At 36.5% G+C, this 21,499-nt stretch overlaps 1 protein-coding gene across 1 annotated transcript in view; it reads right to left on the bottom strand.

Annotated features, from left to right (window-relative positions):
* The window catches only part of GTF2E2 (general transcription factor IIE subunit 2), a 66,228-nt gene that overhangs the window by 10,776 nt on the left and 33,953 nt on the right, over window positions 1–21,499 (bottom strand). The window contains exons 5-6 of the mRNA XM_080796671.1: window positions 19,897–20,079; window positions 11,062–11,155 (exon numbers count right to left, since the gene is read on the bottom strand). Of these exons, the coding sequence (XP_080652797.1) occupies window positions 11,062–11,155; window positions 19,897–20,079 (277 nt within the window). The remainder of the gene's footprint in view (window positions 1–11,061; window positions 11,156–19,896; window positions 20,080–21,499) is intronic.

The following is a 21,499-nucleotide window of genomic DNA, read 5'->3' as shown; positions in this document are numbered from 1 at the left end:
CTGTATCTTCTTGCTAGTCCAATTTAAGCCTTTAGCAGTTCATTAAAATTTTTAACTGCATTCTTCTGAGTGGTGTTCATTTTGTCTGTCCCAGGTAAACAAGTACTTGCATCCCATCTTTTCTTGGAGGCGCGTGTCTTTCCTTAGATTTCAGGTTAGCTGGTTGTCCTACAACCTCAGCTCTCTGATGGATTCAAGAAAACTATAAATTTGCAGCTGTCTAGGATTTATTATTATTGCTGTAAGAGTGCAACAATGCTCTCTCCAGCTTTCTTCATTTTAAGTGGAAGCCAGAAGTTCCCAACTATCCACTTTTTTGGCTAAAGAAGGATATGATTAATGCAACTAGCTCTGCCCGGCTTATGTGAGAGAAAATACCTTCAGGTCAAACTTCCAACTCAGCAATAAAAACATCATTCTAATTCCAAGAAAGCATACAGTATTGTTGTTGTTGTTGTTTAAGATTTTATGTATTTATTTGAGAGAGAGAGAGATCACGAGCAGAGGAGAGAGACAGAGGGAGAACCAGACTCCCCATTGAGCAGGGAGCCTGATGCAGGACTTGATCCCAAGACTGCAGGATCATGACCTGAGCTGAAGGCAGATGCTTAACCAACTGAGCCACCCAGGTACCCAACACTGTTTTAGAATATACCAAAGGTGCGTGGGTAGCTCAGCTGGTTAAGCATCTGACTTCATTTCAGCTCAGGTCATGATCTCAGGGTTGTGAGATCCAGCCCTGTGTCAGGCTCTGCACTCAGTGCGGAGTCTGCTGGAGATTCTTCTTTCCCTAGCCTCTGCCCCTCCCCCTACTCTCTCTAAAATAAAATCTTTAAACATAAATAAATAAATAACAAGCCAGAATTTCATGTCAAATTTACCACAGCTGCTGAAGTATGTCACCCAAAAAAGAACAGTTCAGGCACTTTAACCCATGACTTGTTAAATTCTAACTATCAATATGTAAAACTGTCTTTTATCTAGAATGAATATTACATAACTGTATAACAAACTGTATATTTTTCTCTGCATGAAAAAAAAGATAAAGAGAATAAAAGTACATATTTAATAAAAACATCGTTTACACAATGGTAATTTTCAGTCAATACACTCTTAACCAAGCATCTATATTAGCAGCATTGCCAAGTTTCAGTTCCTTGAAGACTGAAACTACTCTACTTGATATGTATAGAGCTTACAGACTTCATGCCTCTTATGACACAATCACAGAGACAGTAATACCTAATAGAATAGTGATAGCAATGGTCTAGAAAGCCAGAAAGCTAACAGTGACAGTAATGGTCTAGAAAGCTAATTAATGCACCACCAAAAAAAATACACAATATAAACTTTAATGGCACAATGAAACTGAAAGTACATTAAAACAAAATTTAACTACTTTCTTTGCTAAAAAACGTGTTGCTTGGGCTATTTTCAGAGGAAAATCCCTGAATAAACTCTTCAATGGGGGCACGTGAGTGGCTCAGTTGATTAAGCACCTGACTCTTGACTTCATTTCATGATCTCAGGGTCATGAGACTGAGCCCCATGGAGGGCTCTGCACTGGGCATGGAGCCTGCTTAAGATTCTCTCCCCACCCCCCAATATCTTTTTTCAATGTCTGGGTTGATAAAACATTTCTACATTAATTCCTGCCTTTCCTTAGCTCAGTGCTGTTTCAGTATTTAAATATTACATGTACTGTGTAAATGTACCACAGCTGCATAAATACTTAAGATGAACAATGGAAAGCAAGGCCTAATTTTTTTTTTTAAAGATTTTATTTATTTATTTGACAGAGAGAGATCAAAAGTAGGCAGAGAGAGAGAGGTGAGGAAGCAGGCTCCTCGCCGAGCAGAGAGCCCGATGTGGGGCTCGATCCCAGGACCTTGAGATCATGACCTGAGCCGAAGGCAGAGGTTTAACCCACTGAGCCACCCAGGTGCCCCAAGGCCTAATTTTTTTTAAAAGACTTTATTTATTTATTTGACAGAGAGAGAGAGAGAGTACAAGCAGAAGGAGCAGGAGAGGCAGGCTCCCCACTGAGCAGGAAGCCATATGTGGGGCTCAATCCCAGGACCCTGGAATCATGACCTTAGCCAAAGGCACACACCTAACTGACTGAGCCACCCAGGTGAACAGCACCTCATTTTAAAGGCAAGATATCAGCATCCCAAATTTAATTACATTTTAATGTATCCAAGGACAAAAAATGTATAGTTGACAGAAGTACAAAGAAAAATCATGTTTTTCTCTAATTTCATAAAGTCATTGCAAGAAAATACAAATCCAAGATAATCCATATTTTCTATGAGGCTGGCAAAATCAACTAAAAACATCTAGTACTTGAGAGGGTACAGAATTGGATACCTTTTCATATACTGCTGTGAAGGGTAAATGGGTCCCAAAAAATTGGTGCAAACTTTACAGAAGGCAGTATAGGCAAGGTGTTGACAATTTTTAAAATATGCCTTATCTTCTGATCTTGCAATTCTACTTAAAGAAAACTACAGTAAGGAAATAATCAGGCAAGTGCACATGTATTTATGTGCAAATACTATTTATAATAGCATACAGCAGAACAAAAAACAAAAATTACATCTCTATCTGTGGAGCATCAGAAAAACTGTTTTAAAGTACATCCATAAAATGGAAAGCCATCAAAAAACAATGAACTAAAACAGCATAAGAGCCCCCAGGAAAAGAGCTTCTGGGAGAAGCCCTGTATTCTAAGGATAAAACTGAAATTAAGTTTCTAAGCAAAAAAGAACAAGTTAGCAGAAATGGAAGAAAAATCAGACTGTCACTGGACTTCTCACCAGGAACACCAACAAACATTCTATAACTGCAAAAGATCTTTGCAAATGTGGCCTCAGACTACTAAACTGGCTCTGATTCTTTATTATCCATTTAACAAAACACAAGACTACAGATCCACTTAGTCAATAACCACAAAGCTAAGTAAACATGAATAAATAACCAGTTAAGATTTAAACATCTAGTATTCTGGTACTATTTGGTATTTCCAATTCTTCTGATAATAGCTAATATTACGTTACTATTAGTCTTACTACATGCCAGGCTCTGTTCCAAGCTCTATGCACATTTATTTTTAACTCATTTAATTCTCATAAGGACCATGAGACATATACCATTATTTCTCTTCTATAAATGAGAAATCTCAGAAGTACCTTGCCCAAGCTAATAAGGAGCAGATCTAAGATATAAACCTACAGGTTAAACTATTCAATCATCTTGACCATGGCATTTATACTGCCTCTAAATGAATAAGATCCTGATAAAAGGAAATATATGCCTTTGTGAAATAAGACAAATATCTAAGTTCCATTACTGTGTTCACGTACCTATTTGATTTTCTAAATTACTATAAATAAGCTCTGTCCTTACTTGTATTACACCTTATTTAAGACATTTCCTTCTTTACACATAAAATGAAGGGTGAGTCTTCAAACGTGACTAAAAGCTTCATCAATCGGTATTTCTTCTTTAGCTAAGACTGCCACCTACTGGGCTAACACAAAAATCTCCACCAAGGGGTGCCTGGGTGGCTCAGTGGGTTAAAGCCTCTGCCTTCTGCTCAGGTCATGGTCCCGGGGTCCTGGGATCAAGCCCCACATCCGGCTCTCTGCTCGGTGGAGAGCCTGCTTCCCCTCTCTCTCTCTGCCTGCCTCTGCCTACTTGTAATCCCTGTCTGTCAAATAAATAAATAAAATAAATAAAATCTTAAAAAAAATTCTCCATCAATACAATCAGGACAGCGCATTTTGAGTAAAATATGAACAAAGAGAAAGACAGAGAGGAAGACAAATGTTAAGATATGCATCAATTTTCAGTGGATCTTCTCTGAAATCACACAACTTATATCATTAGGAAAAAACTTGTGTCTTGAAAATCAGTGATTTATGCCATACTGACGATTTCAACTCCAAAAACAATGTCCCAATCCTGAAATTCCTGTGGATCGTGACTTATTACCCCAGTGTCTACAGTGCTGTACGAACCTCACAATGACAGTATGCAAGAAACGCCATCTGTGTTCCCATGTCAACGTTCCCTCAGCTTTAGGAAAGCTCGAGAACAGAGACCTTACTGGGTGACATCCCTCTATAACTGAATGCACTGAACAAAAGAGTTCAAGAAAAGTCTGAAGACAATTTATCTTAATTATAAACATAAACTGTACCTTTACTGTAATTTTCAACCCAGACATTTTTGCTTCCTGGGGAACATTTCTTTGGTAATGTCTGGATACATTTTTGGTTGTCACACTGGGGAAAAGTATGCTACAGGCATCTAAAGAAGCCTGGGATTCTGGTAATCATCTACACTGCACAGCGACAACCCCAACACCAAAAAGTTTACTCACCTCCAAATTATCAACACCATCATTGTTAAAAAACCTTTCTTGCTTCCAGCCATCTTTCTTAGAAAGTATAGAGATTAATGAAAAACACCAGTTGATAAGAATCAAATTCTGTTTACATATATAAACAAAAAAATTTTTTAAAAAGATTTTATTAATTTATTTGACAGAGATCACAAGCAGGCAGAGAGGCAGGCAGAGAGAGAGGAGGAAGCAGGCTCCCCGCTGAGCAGTGAGCCTGATGTGGGGCTCCATCCCAGGACCCTGGGATCATGACCTGAGCTGAAGGCAGAGGCTTTAACCCACTGAGCCACCCAGGCGCCCCAACAAAATATTTCTTATATTGGTTTAACACACATGATTTTCTAGGAACATACAAAGGACAATAAATAGAGAATATGGTATGATTAACCTTTGAAAATCTCAGGAAAACTTCACTTTGTATTTTGCAGACCTTTGCCACAAATTCTCTATCACTTAAGAGAAACACTAATTATGGTAGACAGATTGCACTGCATCACACCTGTACTGGTCTATTTGTAGCCATCACATTCAATGGTGATTATAAATGTAAACAATTGTGTTATTTATATCCCTTTTATAATCTAATATAAATATGCTTGAGTAATTACAAACATTGGAATACATTTATAATATATAAACTGATTTCCAGGGGCACCTGGGTGGCTCAGTGGGTTAAAGCCTCTGCCTTCGGCTCAGGTCATGATCCCAGGATCCTGGGATCGAGCCCCGCATCGGGCTCTCCGCTCAGCAGGGAGCCTGCTTCCTCCTCTCTCTGCCTGCCTCTCTGCCTGCTTGTGATCTCTGTATGTCAAATAAATAAATAAAATCTTTAAAAAAACAAAACAAAAACAAAAATACCTCTGGCTTGGTGGTAGGAAAAGTCAAAGAGCTAGAGTTTAAAAAATAAATAAATAAAAAATAAACTGATTTCCATTTCTCCTTTCTGTTACAATTAGGGTATCACACTTTTTTTTTTTTTTTTTTAAGTGGGGGCAGCAGAGGGAGAGAGAGGAAAAAGAATCTTAGGCAGGCTCCACCCCCAGTGCAGAGCCAGACGCGGGGCTCCATCTCAAAGCCCTGAGATCATGACCTGAGCTGAAATCAAGAGTTGGAAACTTAACCAACTGAGCCATCCGGGAGCCCCTATGTTTTTTGTTTTTAAGTAAGCTCTGCACCCAATGTGGGGGCTTCAACTCGCCACCCTGAGATCAAGAGTCACTTTCTCTACTGACTGAGGCAGCCAAGCATCCCTGTATTATACTAAATTTAAAGAAATTATGTATCAAAGTAGGTTATATCATCTGGAAATTTTATTTTACAAGAGCAAAGAACATGTTAGAAAATATTTGTTCCTCAGGCTTCACTGAATCAGACTTAAGGATTAAAAACCACAGGCCTACAGGCGCCTGGGTGGCTTGGTGGTTAAGCGACTGCCTTCGGTTCAGGTCATGATCCCGGAGTCCTGGGATCGAGTGCCGCATCGGGCTCCCAACTCCACGGGGAGTCTGCTTCTCCCTCTCACCTTCTCCTCGCTCATGATCTCTCTCTCAAATAAATAAATAAAATATTTAAAAAACCACAGGCCTACGAAAAAAATGAAAGTCTTTACTAGAGCATTTGCCTTTATTATACTCTGCTTGAGCCCCACTGCCCCCACAACGGCACCCCTATCAAGGCTATCTCCATCTCATTCTTTCACAGCCTTCTTCACTGAGTTCCACCCCTCCTAGCGCTTTACCGACTTGCACATACTTCATTTGTCTCTTTTCTAGAATTTGATACAATCTGTCATCATGTTTTATTTTTATATTGTTTACGCTATCCTTTAGAATGTGAACTCTACAAAGGCAGAGACTTGTCTACCTTGTTCACTACTGTATTTCCTGCATTTAGCAAAATGAGTGGGGCATATAATACGACATCGGTAAACATTTGTTGAATAAGTGAAGTCTTGTTGAATAAGTGAATTCATTAATACACAATAACAGATTGCTACCAAAATCCCAGAAAGTGTCAACTAGGAAATAAAAACAAAGAACAAAGTTGATAAAATGATACCTATAGTTTTTTTTTTAAGATTTTATTTATTTATTTGATAGAGATTACAAGTAGAGAGGCAGGCAGGGAGAGAGGAGGAAGCAGGCTCCCCGCTGAGTGGAGAGCCCGATGTGGGGCTTGATCCCAGGACCCCGGGATCACGATCTGAGCCAAAGGCAGAGGCTTTAACCCACTGAGCCACCCAAGTGCCCCACGATACCTATAGTTTAAGCAAATTAGAGATACAAAGAATCACTCTATATATGACAACCTCCCAAAATTATACTTTCCAAACAAATAATGGGACAATATATCGTGTAAAAAAGATAATTAATATAAAATGACACTTCAAGAAGTTAAAACCAACTACATGCCAATTACAAAGGAAACATTTAAACAAAAGAAGACAGGGTACATCGTAAAAGGATGGGCAAAAATGTATCAGTCCAAAAAAAGGGAAGGGATTAAAAGAATATAAGATAAAGCCAGACTTCAAAGTAGAAGAACATTAAATACGACCAAGAGAGATGCTTTACAATGATTATGATACAACCCTTAAACTAAAACTGTCAAGAGTTTATAAACCAAGAATTCTGCAGGAAAACCACCAGGAAGCAACAGCAAAATTAAAATAACAAAAAAAATTGGCAGATTTTAAATGTTTGTTCAGTCACCACTCATAGAAAGTAGTCAAAAACTAGTATCCAAAGGGTGATGTGACAGATGTTTTTCTTTAAAACAAAAATACAACAAAAGTTAAATAGATATACCAACAGAGCATAATAAGGAAGAAAGGGAGAATGTGCAAATACAAGAAGTTAGCAATAAAAAGGGAAAATTACAGAAAAAAATTAAATTCTGGGGCTATACTCTGCAAAAAGTATATGCTATTAAATCTGAAAGTTAACAATGGATGATTTTAGGAAAGCAGAGATTATCAACATTAATTTATGAGGTGGGAAACTTAATGATGGACATAACCAAAGAAGATACAAAGAATACTACTGTCCAAGAAGCAACAAGACAGAGACACTCATGGGCGTTTGTGTGCAAATCTTCAAGGAATCGAATATTCTCATAAGGAAAGAATGGAAAGAAAAAGGAAAACTACTTCTCTTTTGATGTATCCAGCATCACACACAAACCAAACCCTGAGAAAGTGAACAAAAAAAGAAAACTGGATACTAAAGCAAAAATCCTTCAAATACATAGAAAAAGAGTCCAGAAATATATAGTTTAAAAAGGGTTATTTATTCTAGGAGTACAAGGACAGTCAATACTAGGAAACCTAGTAATATACTTCAACACCTATTAAATAAGTCTACAATAACAAAGACTTAATAGATGAAAAATAATTTATCAATTTCCCCTCCCATACCTTCTGATATATATGCCTATTTCATTAATAAAAAACCATACACATCTCCAGCATGTAAAGGGTGTAAGAATATCTGCTGCAGCATTATTAAGTACTTAAAAAATTCATTCATCGGGTACACTTACATAATGGAATACTAAATAGCCATACAGTCTTAGAGATTATCTGAGAAAAAGTAAACTAGAAAAATAAACATCAAGCAATTTATACAACTTATTTCCAGATAAGTGGGATTTTACTAACAAGCATATATGGTTACTTTCATAATGTGAGTGGGAAAAAGTGAAAATCCCCATCTTGGGGTGCCTGGATGGCTCAGTCAGTTAAGCGTCTAACTCTTGGATTTTGACTCAGGTCACGATCTCAGGTTCGTGAGAATGAGCCCTGCATCGGGCTCCGTGCTCAGCATCTTCTTAAGACTCTCTCTTCCTCTCCTTCTGCCCACCCCCTCAAATAAAGGAAGGAAGAGAGGGAGAAAATCCTCATCTTGTCCTTATAAGTCAAGTAATAAGAGACGGGAAGAGTTTAAACCAACAAAGGTCATACAAAATGGCAAATGAAAACAGGGTAATGTTAAGAAACAGAAATACAGAAAAAGGTACACAAACAGGAAAAGGCTGAGCAAAGTTAAAATAGTGATATCTACAGAAAAATCGCACTGGGGACAGAAAATACCAATGACTTGATATAACGATTAGTGTGAGGATATAGAGGTACAGAAGGTATTCTCTTAAAATTTCTCCAATGAATTATTATCAAGAAATCCTAGAGTTTTATCCTGTTCTTAGAGAGCTACTGCAACCTCATCTGGCAAGCTGAACATCTACAGCTATGCTGCACTATACTGCCATCTGCAGAGCAGACTTAATACTAAAATTTCCCTGGAAACATTCAGTTATTTTGATTTTAAAGGTACCAAGAAAATGGCAGAGAAACTTAAACTGGTACTATACGATATTAGAAAGTGAAGAAGAGAGACAGCAGGTATAATCGGCAACATAAGAATAAGTCATTATAATATTCAAGCTGAAAAATCAAGAAATAAAAATATAAGCCTATTACTTAATACAAAAAGGGAACAATCACCCAAAGAATTAAAATAAAACAAGTAGTGCCACAAATCAAAGAGACTCAAATTAGTGAAAGGAAAACATATCTGCTTTTCACTGTAAGATCTTCCTACTTGAACATGTGATACTTTTGTTTTAATACTGCATGTTTTTTTCAAATGGATTAACTATGCCAAAGAATAAAGGAATCAGCTATTTTTTTAAGACTTATAAGAAGGGGCGCCTGGGTGGCCCAGTGGGTTAAAGCCTCTGCCTTCGGCTCAGGTCATGATCCCGGGGTCCTGGGATCGAGCCCCATATCGGGCTTTCTGCTCAGCAGAGAGCCTGCTTCCTCCTCTCTCTCTCTCTGCCTGCCTTTCTGCCTACTTGTGATTTCTGTCAAATAAATTAATTAATTAATTTTAAAAAAATCTTTAAAACTTATAAGTATCTTAAAGATCAAGTCCACCTCTACATTTTTTTGAAAGGTCAAGTCAATTTGAGAAGTATGAAAGTTTCCATAAAAGCAAAACTGTAAGTAAAGCAGACTCAAGCAACACAAAAACTGCTAAGCCAAACCTTTCTTAAATGATCACCTATCATTACAATGTACAAAAGAAGTTCACTACTCCCTTACTTACGTACAGAAGCTCACCTTATTTATTAGAAAATACAATACAGAATAACTGGAATACTCTGAAAACAATTATTTAAAGTTACAACTTTACTTTACAATAAATTTATTTTTACTGTAAAAATTTATTAATAAAGAAGCTTACTTTATTTATTAGAAAATATAATACAGAACTGGAATACTCTGAAAACAATTTTTTAAAGTTACAAATTTACTATTACAGTAAAGTTATTTACCGAGAATCAACTGCATACAAGGTGCTCTCCATCACAATTTTCCACCAAAACACAACATTCTATTTCCTCAGATAAATCATGGTCATCTAAGTAACTTCAGGTTGACTAAACTCCTATCTACTAGCACCTTAAGCCTGAATATCTACAGCCAGATAACATATGAAAGAAAAACTTACATAGTACAAATTACAAAATCATAATCAAAAATGTATGGGCTACTAAAGAGACAAGAATTATATGGGCATTTTTTATACAAAATCATTTCTTCAATAGAATCTCTTTTATTATACAATAAACAACAGTCACTAGGACTACCAGGCAGGCATAGCAAGTTTTCACTATTTGGAATCTAATAGTACTTTTTTATCTTATGTAATTCTATATTATTAGAATTTTTGGTATCTGTTTTACTTCTCAAATTTTATAATTAAAATGGTGTTTAATTAGGTTCAAAATTAATACAAATACAAATTCATACAAATTTATAGTAAAATAGATTTGTCTAAATGAGAATTTCTACTTGTATAGTAGAGATTTCCCATGACTAAACCCTTATTTAACTATTTTACCTGTCAAATACTGATGAAGTATTTTTTAAAGATTATATTTATTTGAAAGACAAAGCCCACACCAAATCGAGGCGGGGTGGGTGGTGGACAAAAGGAAAGGAAGAGAGAGCATCTCAAGGGGATGCCCAACCAAGTGGGAGGCCCAATGCAGGGCTCAATTCCACAACCCTGAGATCATGACCTGAGCCAAAATCAAGTCAGAAACTCAACCAACTGAGCCACCCACGTGCCCCTGAAATAAAATACCTAAAATTCAAAATATAAGCATCACACATTTAGTACAAGATTCAACAGAAGCTTAGCATCTGACTCTACAATAGTCAGAAAAAAGTAATCTTGTCTATCCAATCTGATAACCAAAAGATTCACAAGTTATTTAAGAGAGTATCAGTCACCAACAGTTTGTTTTTTCCCATTCTGCATCAAGCTTTCATATCAAGATATGAAGTAATATTTGTAAAATAACACAACTAAAGAAATAAACTATTTGGTACAGCTAAGCTATAAGCATAAGATATCACAACCTACTGATACTATGATTACAAGCAAAATCAACCAAAAATCTTTCAAATGACATATTTCAAACCACATTCTGAGAAACAATGTTAGTGGTAAGATTATTAGCTGTGCTCTAAGAGATGATAAAGCTAAAAAGCACTACTACAAAATTTAAGTTATAACTGGATTATAAATATAAATTTTGTCACCCTATATTTCTAACATACTTGAAAATTAAACAGAAAGTCTCACCTTCATCCACAGAAAACTGACAGCTCTTATCATTGAAGAAAAGAATTTTCTTCTTATCAGGACGATTTACAAATAGTATCTGGTCCCCTAAAGCCTTAAAAGATTAAAAAAAAATTTTTTTTCAGTTAACTCCAAATTACCTCACCCCAAAAGATTTTTTTTTTAAAACAACAAAGGATTACCATTTATTTTAACCTTCAGTTATAGCATTAGTGTCTAATGCACCTAATTTTGGTTCTTAAGTTTCTTTCATGAGCAGTTCTCACTATTTTACATATTGGTATTTTAGGACTTTTATTCTTAGAGATCTTCCAAAGTACAAAAAGAAGTTACTTATTTTGGGGGGGGGGGACCCAAAAAACTCAATCTATGTTTCAGTTATGATTTGGGTCCACTGGAGTCTTTTTTTTTTTTTTATAATATGAAGGACGCTTTCAATGGAGGTATCTGGATGTTGAAACAACGAACTGATTAGAGGGTATTAACTTTCTAAATATGGTGTCCTCAAGCACATCTTCATTAATATAGGTTATCAATCTATGAATCTGTTGTTATACAAAGATATTCCTCTTTTTTCTTTTTTTTAAGATTTTATTTATTTATTTGTCAGAGAGAGAGCACAAGCAGGCAGAGTGGTAGGCAGAGGCAGAGAAGCAGGCTCCCTGCTGGACAAGGAGCCCGATGTGGGACTCGATCCCAGGACCCTGGGATCATGACCTGAGCCGAAGGCAGAGGCTTAACTAAATGAGCCACCTAGGCGTCCCTGGAGTCTTTTTATTAATCTAAGAAAAACTGTGGGGGGGGCCCTGCATCATGCTCTCTGCTCAGCGGGGAGCCTGTCCCCTTCTCTCTCTGCCTGCCTCTCTGCCTACTTGTGATCTCTTTCTCTGTCAAATAAATAAGTAAAATCTTAAAAAAAAAAAAAGAAAGAAAAACTGTGGGATCTTGGTGTTCTTAGTTTTCCTCTACCTTAAAATATTTTGCCACTTATTCATCACTACCAATCAGTTATTTCCAATTATGTTTTAAAAAGCTACAACAGGGGCGCCTATTGTAGCTTTTTAGAGGCAGGCAGAGAGAGGAGGAAGCAGGCTCCCTGCTGAGCAGAGAGCCTGATGAGGGGCTTGATCCTGGTACCCTGAGATGATGACCTGAGCCAAAGGCAGAGGCTTTAACCCACTGAGCCACCCAGGCGCCCCTCTCTGAAATAAATTTTTAAAAATCTTAAAAAGAAAAAAGGAACTGACAAAAAGGATTGAGTGAACAAATCCTAAGAGACCTCTGGGGCACCAACAAGCAAACCAAAATATGCACTGTGGGAGTCCCAGAGGAAGAGAGAGAAAAAGTGGCAGAGAGCATATTTCAAAAAATAATGACTGAAAACTTCCCTAAGTTGAAGAAATATATGAACATAATAAACATTCAAGAAGCTCAATAAACTCCAAAGAATATGAACTCAAAGAGACCCACACAGAGACACATTATAAATAAACTTTCCAAAGACAATCTCAAAAGCAGCAAGAGAGAAGCAAACTAGCACATACAAGGAAGGGATCCTAAAAAAAATTGTATTTCTCATCAGAAACTTTAGAGGCCAAGAACCTCTGGTGGCTCAGTCAGTCTTCAACTCTTGATTTGGGCTCAGGTCATGATCTAAGGGTCACGAGATCAAGCCCTGTGTCAGGCTTTATGCTCAGCACCGAGTCTGCGTAAGGTTCCTTCCCCCTCCGCCTCTCTCCCTGCTCTTCCCACCAACTCACACTCACCCACTCTTTAAAATAAATAGAATCTTAAAAAAAAGAAAGAAAGAAAGAAACTTTAGAGGCCAGAAAGTAGAAGGCTGCTATATACAAAATGCTAGAAGAAAAATCTGTGAAACCAAAATCTTCTATCCAGCAAACCTATCCTTCAAAGGTAAGAAAAAATTAAGATATTCCCAAATAAAAGTTTTTTTTAAATAGTAAAAAAAAAAAAAAAAAAAAGCAGAGGGATTTCATTACCACTAGGATCTACCAGGCAAGAAATGTACAAGGGAGCCCTACAAAGAACATGAAAGAATCAGTAACTCAAAGTTAATATGAAGAAATAAAGATCTCACTGAAGGTAAAGACTAAACACATGGGCAATTATAAAAGCTAGTATCACTGCAGCAAAAGTTTGTAACTATACTTTTTGTTCTCTACAGATTTAAGAGACTAATACATTTTTAAAAAGCAATTATCAGTCTAATAACCAGTATCACTGTAACTGTTTTATATCTCCAAATTTTGTCTTCTACATAATTTAAGAGACTAATAGATTTAAAAGAATTATTAGGGGGTGACTGGGTGGCTTAGTTGGGTAAGCAACTGCCTTCGGCTCAGGTCATGATCCTGGAGTACCGGGATCGAGTCCCACTTTGGGCTCCCTGCTCTATGGGGAGTCTGCTTCTCCCTCTGACCTCTCCCCTCACACGTTCTCTCTAATAAATAAATAAAAACTTTTTAAAAAAAGATTAAAAAACAAAATAATAAAAGTATTATTAGTTTATGGCAATGTGTGAAGATGTAATTTTGTGACCTTTACAACAAAAAGAGGTGGGAATGGAGCTGTAAAGGAGTAGATTTTTAATATACTACTGAAGTTAGGCTAATATAAATACAAACCAGTACAAATGTTATAACTTGAGGATGTTAAATATAATCCCCATGGTAACCACAAGGAAAATAGCTACAGAACATACATGAAGGAAATGAGATAGGAATCTAAACATTTCAATATTAAAAAAATCAAGGAGGGGCACCTGGGTGGCTCAGTCAATTAAGCATCCAACTCTTGATTTTGGCTCAGGTCATGATCTTGGGGTTGTGAGATGGAGCCACACAACAGTCTCCATGCTGAGTATGGAGCCTGCTTAAGATTCTCCCTCTCCTTCTGCCCTTCCCCCAACTCTCTCCAAAAATAAAAATAAAAAAATGAAAATACAAATAAACCAGCTAAACACAAATAAACCAGCTAAACACAAAATAGTAATGCAGTAAAAGGAAGAACAAAAATGCAAGAAGGCATATAGAAAACTAAACAAAATAATATTCCCTTGTAAGTAATTAGAAAGTAAGACAATTAGGGACTCCTGGGGGGCTCAGTCAGTTAGGTGACCTTCAGCTCAGGTCATAATCCCAGGGTCCTGGAATCAAGTCTCACGTCGGGGCTTCTTGCTTGGCAGGGAGCCTGGTTCTCCCTCTCCCTCTGCTCATGTGCACCCTCTCCCCCGCCAGTCAAATAAATAAAATTTAAAAAAGAAAGAAGATTAAACTCTGCAATCAAAAGAAAGAGATCCCAGGCAGCCTAGGCAAGCATCTGAGCCCCTCTAAAACACATCCCCGCACCACCCAGTGGGCAGCTTCCAAAGGCACCAGCAATCTACCCCCAAGTGGCCCCTACTCTGGAGAGGCTAGCCATGCACACTAGAGTGCCTACAGCCGTTGCAGCTGGGCCTCTCAGCCAGATGTGTCAGAGCCAGCCCCATTCACCAGTGTACCACTAGCAGCTCCTGCTGGGCCTCACAGCCACAAAGGAAGACAGTGCTGAACATCAACATGTTCACACCAATTGTGGCCCAGACACAAATCAGACTGCCCCACAAAGTGGATACCCCTGGGGTACTGGCCTCAGGTGATGAGGGGGGGTTTGCACTGCTGAGCCCCAAAGGACACCTTTTACATAAAGCCACTCCTTCAAAACAGGGAAACATAACTGATCTAACCAGTATATAGAAACTCACACAGCTAGGCAAAGTACAGAAGCAGAGGAATATATTCCAGAAGAATAAAACAAAGCCTCAAACAAAAAACCCTAAATGAAATGGAAGTAAGTAATCTACCAAATAAGTAGTTCAATGTCATGACCAAAAAAATACTCACCAAACTCAGAAGCAAAACAGGGGAATACAGTGAAAACTTCAACAAAGAGAAAATTTAAAGAGAGCTGAAAAATCAGAACTAAAGAATACAATAACTGAAATGAAAAACACAGTATAGGGAATCAACTGCAGATCAGGTGATACAGAAGAATGGATCATTGATGCATAAGACAGGGTAGCAGAAATCACCCAATCAGAACAGTAGAAAGAAAAACAAATCATGTATCTGATTAGAGGTTACTATCCCAAATATATAAGGAACTCATGGAACTTAATACCAAAAAACAATCTAATTCAAAAATTGGTAGAGGATCGCAAAACACATGTTTCCAAAGATGGCCTACACATGGTCACCAACATGCTCAACATCATGACTAGGAAAATGCAAAACCACAAAGAGGTATCTCATTTCACACCTGTCACGACAGCCACTATTAAAAAGATAAGATATAATTGTTGGAGGAAATATGGAGAAAAGGGAAATCTCCGGTACTGTTGGTGGCAATGTAAACTGGAAATTAACTATGAAAATAGAACAACCACATGTTCCAGTTACTTATCCAAAGAAACCAAAAACACTAACTCAAAAAAATATATGCACTCCTTTGTAAACAGCATTATTCACAATAGCCAAGATACAAAAACCTAAGTGTCCACTGATGGATAATCAGATAAGGAAAATATGATACACACACATAAATGGAATATTATGTAGCCAAGAAAGAAGAAATCTTGCCATCTGTAATAAAAATGAATGGACCTTGAGAGCATTATGCTAAGTGAAATAAGTAAGACAAAGGAAGACAAATTTGTATTATCTCACCTTTATGTGGAATCTAAAACAAAGGAAAAAAATCCTTGGTGGTTGCCACACAGCAGGTGTGGATGGGGAAAATGCATGAAGTAGTTCAAAATGTGCACACTATCAAGTTACAAAATAAGTCATGGGGATGTAACGTACAGCATGGTAACTACAGTTAATAATACTGTATTAAATATTTAAAAGCTGTTGAGAGATTAAATCTTAAAAAGTTCTCATCGTTAAAAAAAAATTTGGTGCTGGGGCGCCTTAGTGGCTCAGTGGGTTAAAGCCTCTGCCTTCAGCTCAGGTCATGATCTCAGGGTCCTGAGATCGAGCCCCGCATTGGGCTCTCTGCTCAGCAGGGAGCCTGCTTCCCCCTATCTCTCTCTGCCTGCCTCTCTGCCTACTTGTGATCTCTGTCAAATAAATAAATAAAATCTTAAAAAAAAAAATTTCGTGCTACATATGGTGACAGATGTTAATCAAACTTACTGTGCTGATATAATTTCACAATATATACAAATACTGAACCATTATATTATAAATCCGAAATATGATGTATGTTTCAAAACTGTTAGAATAAAAGAATTCATCAAAGTGGCAAGACAGATACAAAGTCAACACACAAAAGTCAGCTACATTTCTATATACTAACAATGAACAATCTGAAAAGAAATTCAAAAACAATTCCATTCACAAAAGCATCTAAAAGAATAAAATACTTAGGAATTAACTTAAAGAGGTGAAGGACTTGGCACCATGAAAACTATAAAACACTGCTGAAAGGGTGCGCCTGGGTGGCTCAGTAGGTTAAGTGCCTGCTTTTGGCTCAGGTAATGATCCTGGGGTCCTGAGACAGAGGCCCAAGTGGGAGTCCTGCTCAGCAGGGAGTTTGCTTCTCCCTCTTCCTCTGCCCCTCTCCCTGCTCATGCACTCTTTCTCAAGTAAATAAAATCTCTAAAAAGAAATAAAAATAAAATACTGCTGAAAGAAATTAGACAACATAAATGCAAACACATCCCAGGTTTACAGATTAAGATGTAGATACTATCCAAAGTGATCTACAGATTCAGTGCGATCCTTATCAAAATTCCAATGATGTTTTTTGCAGAAACAGAAAAACCCATCCTAAAATTCATATGGAATCTCAAGGGACTCCGAATAATCAATCTTGAAAAGGAAAAACTAAGCCGGAGGATTTACTTCCTATTTCAAAACTTCCTACAAATCTACAGTAATTGAAAGTGTAGTATTGGCATAAAAACTGTGGAAGAGAGAACCCAGAAATAAATCGTCCCATGTATGCTCAAATGACTTTTGACAAGGGTGCCAGGACATTCAACAAGGAAAGGACAACCTTTTCAACAAAAGGTGCTAGAAAACTCAATATCCACATACAAAAGAATGACACTTGACCCTTATCTAACACTATATTTGAAAATTAACTTGAAATGGATTAGAGACCTAAATATAAGATCTAAAACTATAAAACTCTTAGAAGAAAACTTAGGGCAAAAAGCTTCTAATCTTGGATTTGGCAGTCATTTCCTGGAAATGCCAAAGGCAACAGAAGGGGAAAAAAAAAAAGACACATATGACTACACAAAAATACTGGCATCTGTACATTAAAAGACAGTATCAATGAAGTAAAAAGACAGCTCACAAAATGGGAGAAAATTCTTGCAACTGTATATCTAATAAGTGATTAATATCCAGAATACATACATACAAGGACAAGTAAAACAACTCAATTCAAAAAAATAGGCAAAAGATTTGACATTTCTCCGAATAATGTATACAAATAAACAATAAGCACATGAAAAAAAATATCCTCAGTATCACTAATTACTAGGGAAATACAAATCAAAACTACAATGAGATAAACCTCATATCCATTAAAATGGCTACTATTAAAAAAAACCAACAAAATAAGTGTTGGTAAGGACACAAAGAAATCTGAACCCTTGTACACTGTTGGCAGAATATAAAATGGTAAACCCACTGTGGAAAACAATATGGTGGTTCCTCAAAAAACTAAAAACAGAATTACCATATTACCCAGCAATTCTACTTCTGGTTACATACTCTAAACGGAAAGCAGAGCAGCACCTGGGTGGCTCAGTTAAGCATCTGCGTCTTGATTTCAACTGAGGCTGAGATCTCAGGGTCATGAGATCTGGCCCACACATCAGGCTCCACACTTGGCATGGAGTCTACTTGTCCCTTTCCCTCCTCCCACTTGTGTGCACACTCTCTCTAAAATAAATAAATAAATAATAAATAAATAAATAAATACTCTTGAAAAATATATTTAAAAAAAAAAGAATCAAAAGCAAAGTCTTGAAGACAGATTTTTAACGAACATATTAATAGTAGCATTGTTCCCAACAGCTAAATAATGGAAGCAACCAAATGGATAAGCAAACTGGTCAATGCAGTACTATGAGCCTTAAAAAGGAAGGAAATCCTGATACAAGCTGCAACATGGAGGAACCTTGAGGATGGATACTGTGCTAAATGAAATACGACAATCACAAAACAAGAATGTATAATTCTACTTGTCTAAGCTACTTAGAGAAGCCAAATTCACAAAAAGAATGTTGCTTGCTAGGTACTGGATAAGTGGGATAAGGAAAGCTGTTTAGTGGACTGAGTTTCAGCTTTACCAAATGTAGAAGTTCTGGATTATCTCTTGTACAACTGTGAATATACTTTACACTAATGAACTGTACTCTTAGACATGCTTAATATGTCAAACTCCACCTCATGTGACAGTTTTTACTACAATTTGTTAAAAATTTAACTAAAAAAAAGCCACCTGAGGAGTAGCCCATTCCACACATACCTTAAAAATAAATCCTATTATTTCAAATCTGAAGAGGGCTCTGCTTCCGGTAACGGCCAAGTCCCTCCTAAGGTAACTTTTTTTTAATAGGAAACTTATTATAAACTCTGGCTATTTTCCAAAAGAGTTCAAAGAACAAAAAAGATGTATTATTTGCCACCCACTGCAAAAAAGACAAAGGTTAGAGTTTGAGTCTAGCCACGAGATAACTGCCCATTTATACACAAAAACCAACAAAAATACTCTGGAGGAATCTAACAGAATCTTGAGTCTTTATTACACATATAATTCACAAAATTTAAGACTCAACAGAAATTTATTAGACATACAAAGAAACAGGAAACATGTCCCTTACGCAAGAAACAAAGTGGAGACTAGCCCCAAAAATGACCCAACTGTTAAATTAGAATAGGAAGATTTTAAAGCAGTTGCAAGAAATTTTACTCAAGAATGTACTGGAAAAAAGGCTTATAAAGAATGAAAAAAAAATCTCAGCAAAGAAACAGAAAACATAAAGCCTAGTACTGAAAAATACTATCTCTAAAATAAAAAATTCACCAATGGGAACTCACAACAAATTAGAGGCAAAGAAGAGAAGTCCATGAACTTGACAATAGATCAAAACAAAACAAAAAAACCTAAAAATAAATAAATAAAAAGAGCCTCAATGACCTGTAAGATAACACGTGTCACTTAATTACTAAGAAGTACAGGAGAGAAAGGAGCAAGTTTTACTCCAGGGGTAGCAAGATAAATGAACCATCAACAACTAGCATCAATCATTAGCAACTGTGCAGAACAGAGACTAGCAGCCTTTCCAAATGAGTTCCAACTTTAAATTGGAAATGTAATCTGTATGGCTTTCTCTGACAGACTTTTAAGAATTAAAACAGCGAGGTTATTAGTCAATGCTTTCGTGTTTAGTACCTCTGGTTCCTCAGGACAGCAGTGTCTACAAGCATTGTTGAAGCAGCTCTTGTCTACAAACATAACAACTTCTGAGAAAAACTTTGAGATGTCTTTGAGAAAAACTATCCAGAACTATTCTGAAGACACAATCATACCCAAAACAACAGAAAAGGGAGATACCAAATTTACACAAAAATGGCTGCACTCTGCCCAGCTCTGTAGAACAGGACCCAAATTTCAAATCTTCGACTGGCTCACCGCAACCCCAAGTATATATAAAGGAAACTATAAAAATAAAAATTTAAATTACCTATTTTCTTAAAACAAGACATTATTAATTCAAATTATACTAAGGTATAGAAAGAAAAGAGAGGTTACCTTGACAGCTTTCTGAGAATTGGGGAGTCCTTCCTCTATGTCTTCTAAAAGAATTCCTCCTAAGCCTCGCTGGTCATGCTTATCTAACAGCCTAAGGAGGGCTTTCTTATCTTTCAAGTTGTATTTGGGCTTGAAGGCATACTTCCCATCTATTACTTCAATTTTGGGATTATTGACTAATGCCTGTAACAATGACACAATTTGGATATATTAACAAAAGGAAATCCCATATACACGTTCTTAAATTCTACTAAATTATTTTAAAAATATTGATACCAAATACAATCATAAATTAAAAGTTATCTTGTGAATATCAACTAGCAGATCTAAAATACTGGACATCCAAGATCCAAAAACCAATAGGTAGAGATCAGCAAGTTGCTCACTTTTTATAAAAGAAACTTTTTATTATTACATTAATTCTTTAGATGAGTAAAACCATTTTATCACAACTGACTCAAAGTGCACCCATATTCTTTTGAAAATAAAAGATAAAAAAGAATAAATGCCAATTAACATTAAAAGACAAAGTGAGCTGGGTATTGCTTATCCCACCCTCGAAGTATAGTTTATCACATATTGGCATTGTGTGTGAAACATAACCCTGGGATGAATATACCAACAGTCTGCCCCACCTGGTATCACCTACAGGTGTGGAAGGAACTGAAAAGCACCAAACTAGTGCATATAAGAAATTTACCTATAGTGGCAGCTTGAGAATGAAACTGAGTAGGAATGCAGGAATTATTGAATATAATTATATTCCTAGTCAGTTCTGCTGTACAGCTACTACTAGAAGGAAAGCTCTTCAAGGAAGAACTACCCTATTTATTTTCTTCTGCAGCTGCCAGCCTGACCCTGGAAAGGAGAAAGAGAAGAACATAGAAGAAAGGAGGGAGAATAGAATAGTAATAAAAGTCATTTTTAACTAATACTGGTAGTCTAAGAAATTTGAAGATTAAGTAAAGCAACGGGATTTTTATGACTATATATCATTAAGACGATGAGCTATAATGTTACTAATTAACTGTTGATTTTATATTCTAAAAATCAAGAACAATATTTTGCTCAGCAAAGTAAATTACTGAATTACATTTGGAAATTTTACATTTGCTCTTTAGACTACAACACTGGTCACAGAACGTATTCTTAATTGTCATTTCATACTTAAATAGAAAAGATGGAAATGTGTGAATTTTCTTAAATGCTATTCATTTCCAAATTAGCAGGGTCAGTGATTATTGTGGGGTTTCTTTTCCTCCAATGATGTGTGGACATACACAGTGTAAGGATTAGTTTTCCAAGTAATCTGTCAGAGGCAATAACATCATCACCAAGTCGTAATAGTAGTATCAGTATAACAAATATCTCACTATCCCTACACTACCTCGTGATTTAAATGTTCAAAAACATATTTAAAAAATACAATTCTAAATTTAGCAATTAAAAAAGTATCAATTATTCTGTAAAAACTTAAATGAAACTGGTACAATGACTGAATTCTTTATAATTTTTGTGCTAAAAGTCTTTGACATTTTAAATAGATACATAAGTTTTTAAGAAAACCAACAAACCACCTCAAAAAATGTATATGTTAAAAACA

This window comes from Martes martes (assembly GCF_963455335.1).
Source record: "Martes martes genome assembly, chromosome: 2".
Lineage (NCBI taxonomy): Eukaryota > Metazoa > Chordata > Mammalia > Carnivora > Mustelidae > Martes > Martes martes.
This window is presented reverse-complemented; position numbering and strand designations above follow the sequence as displayed.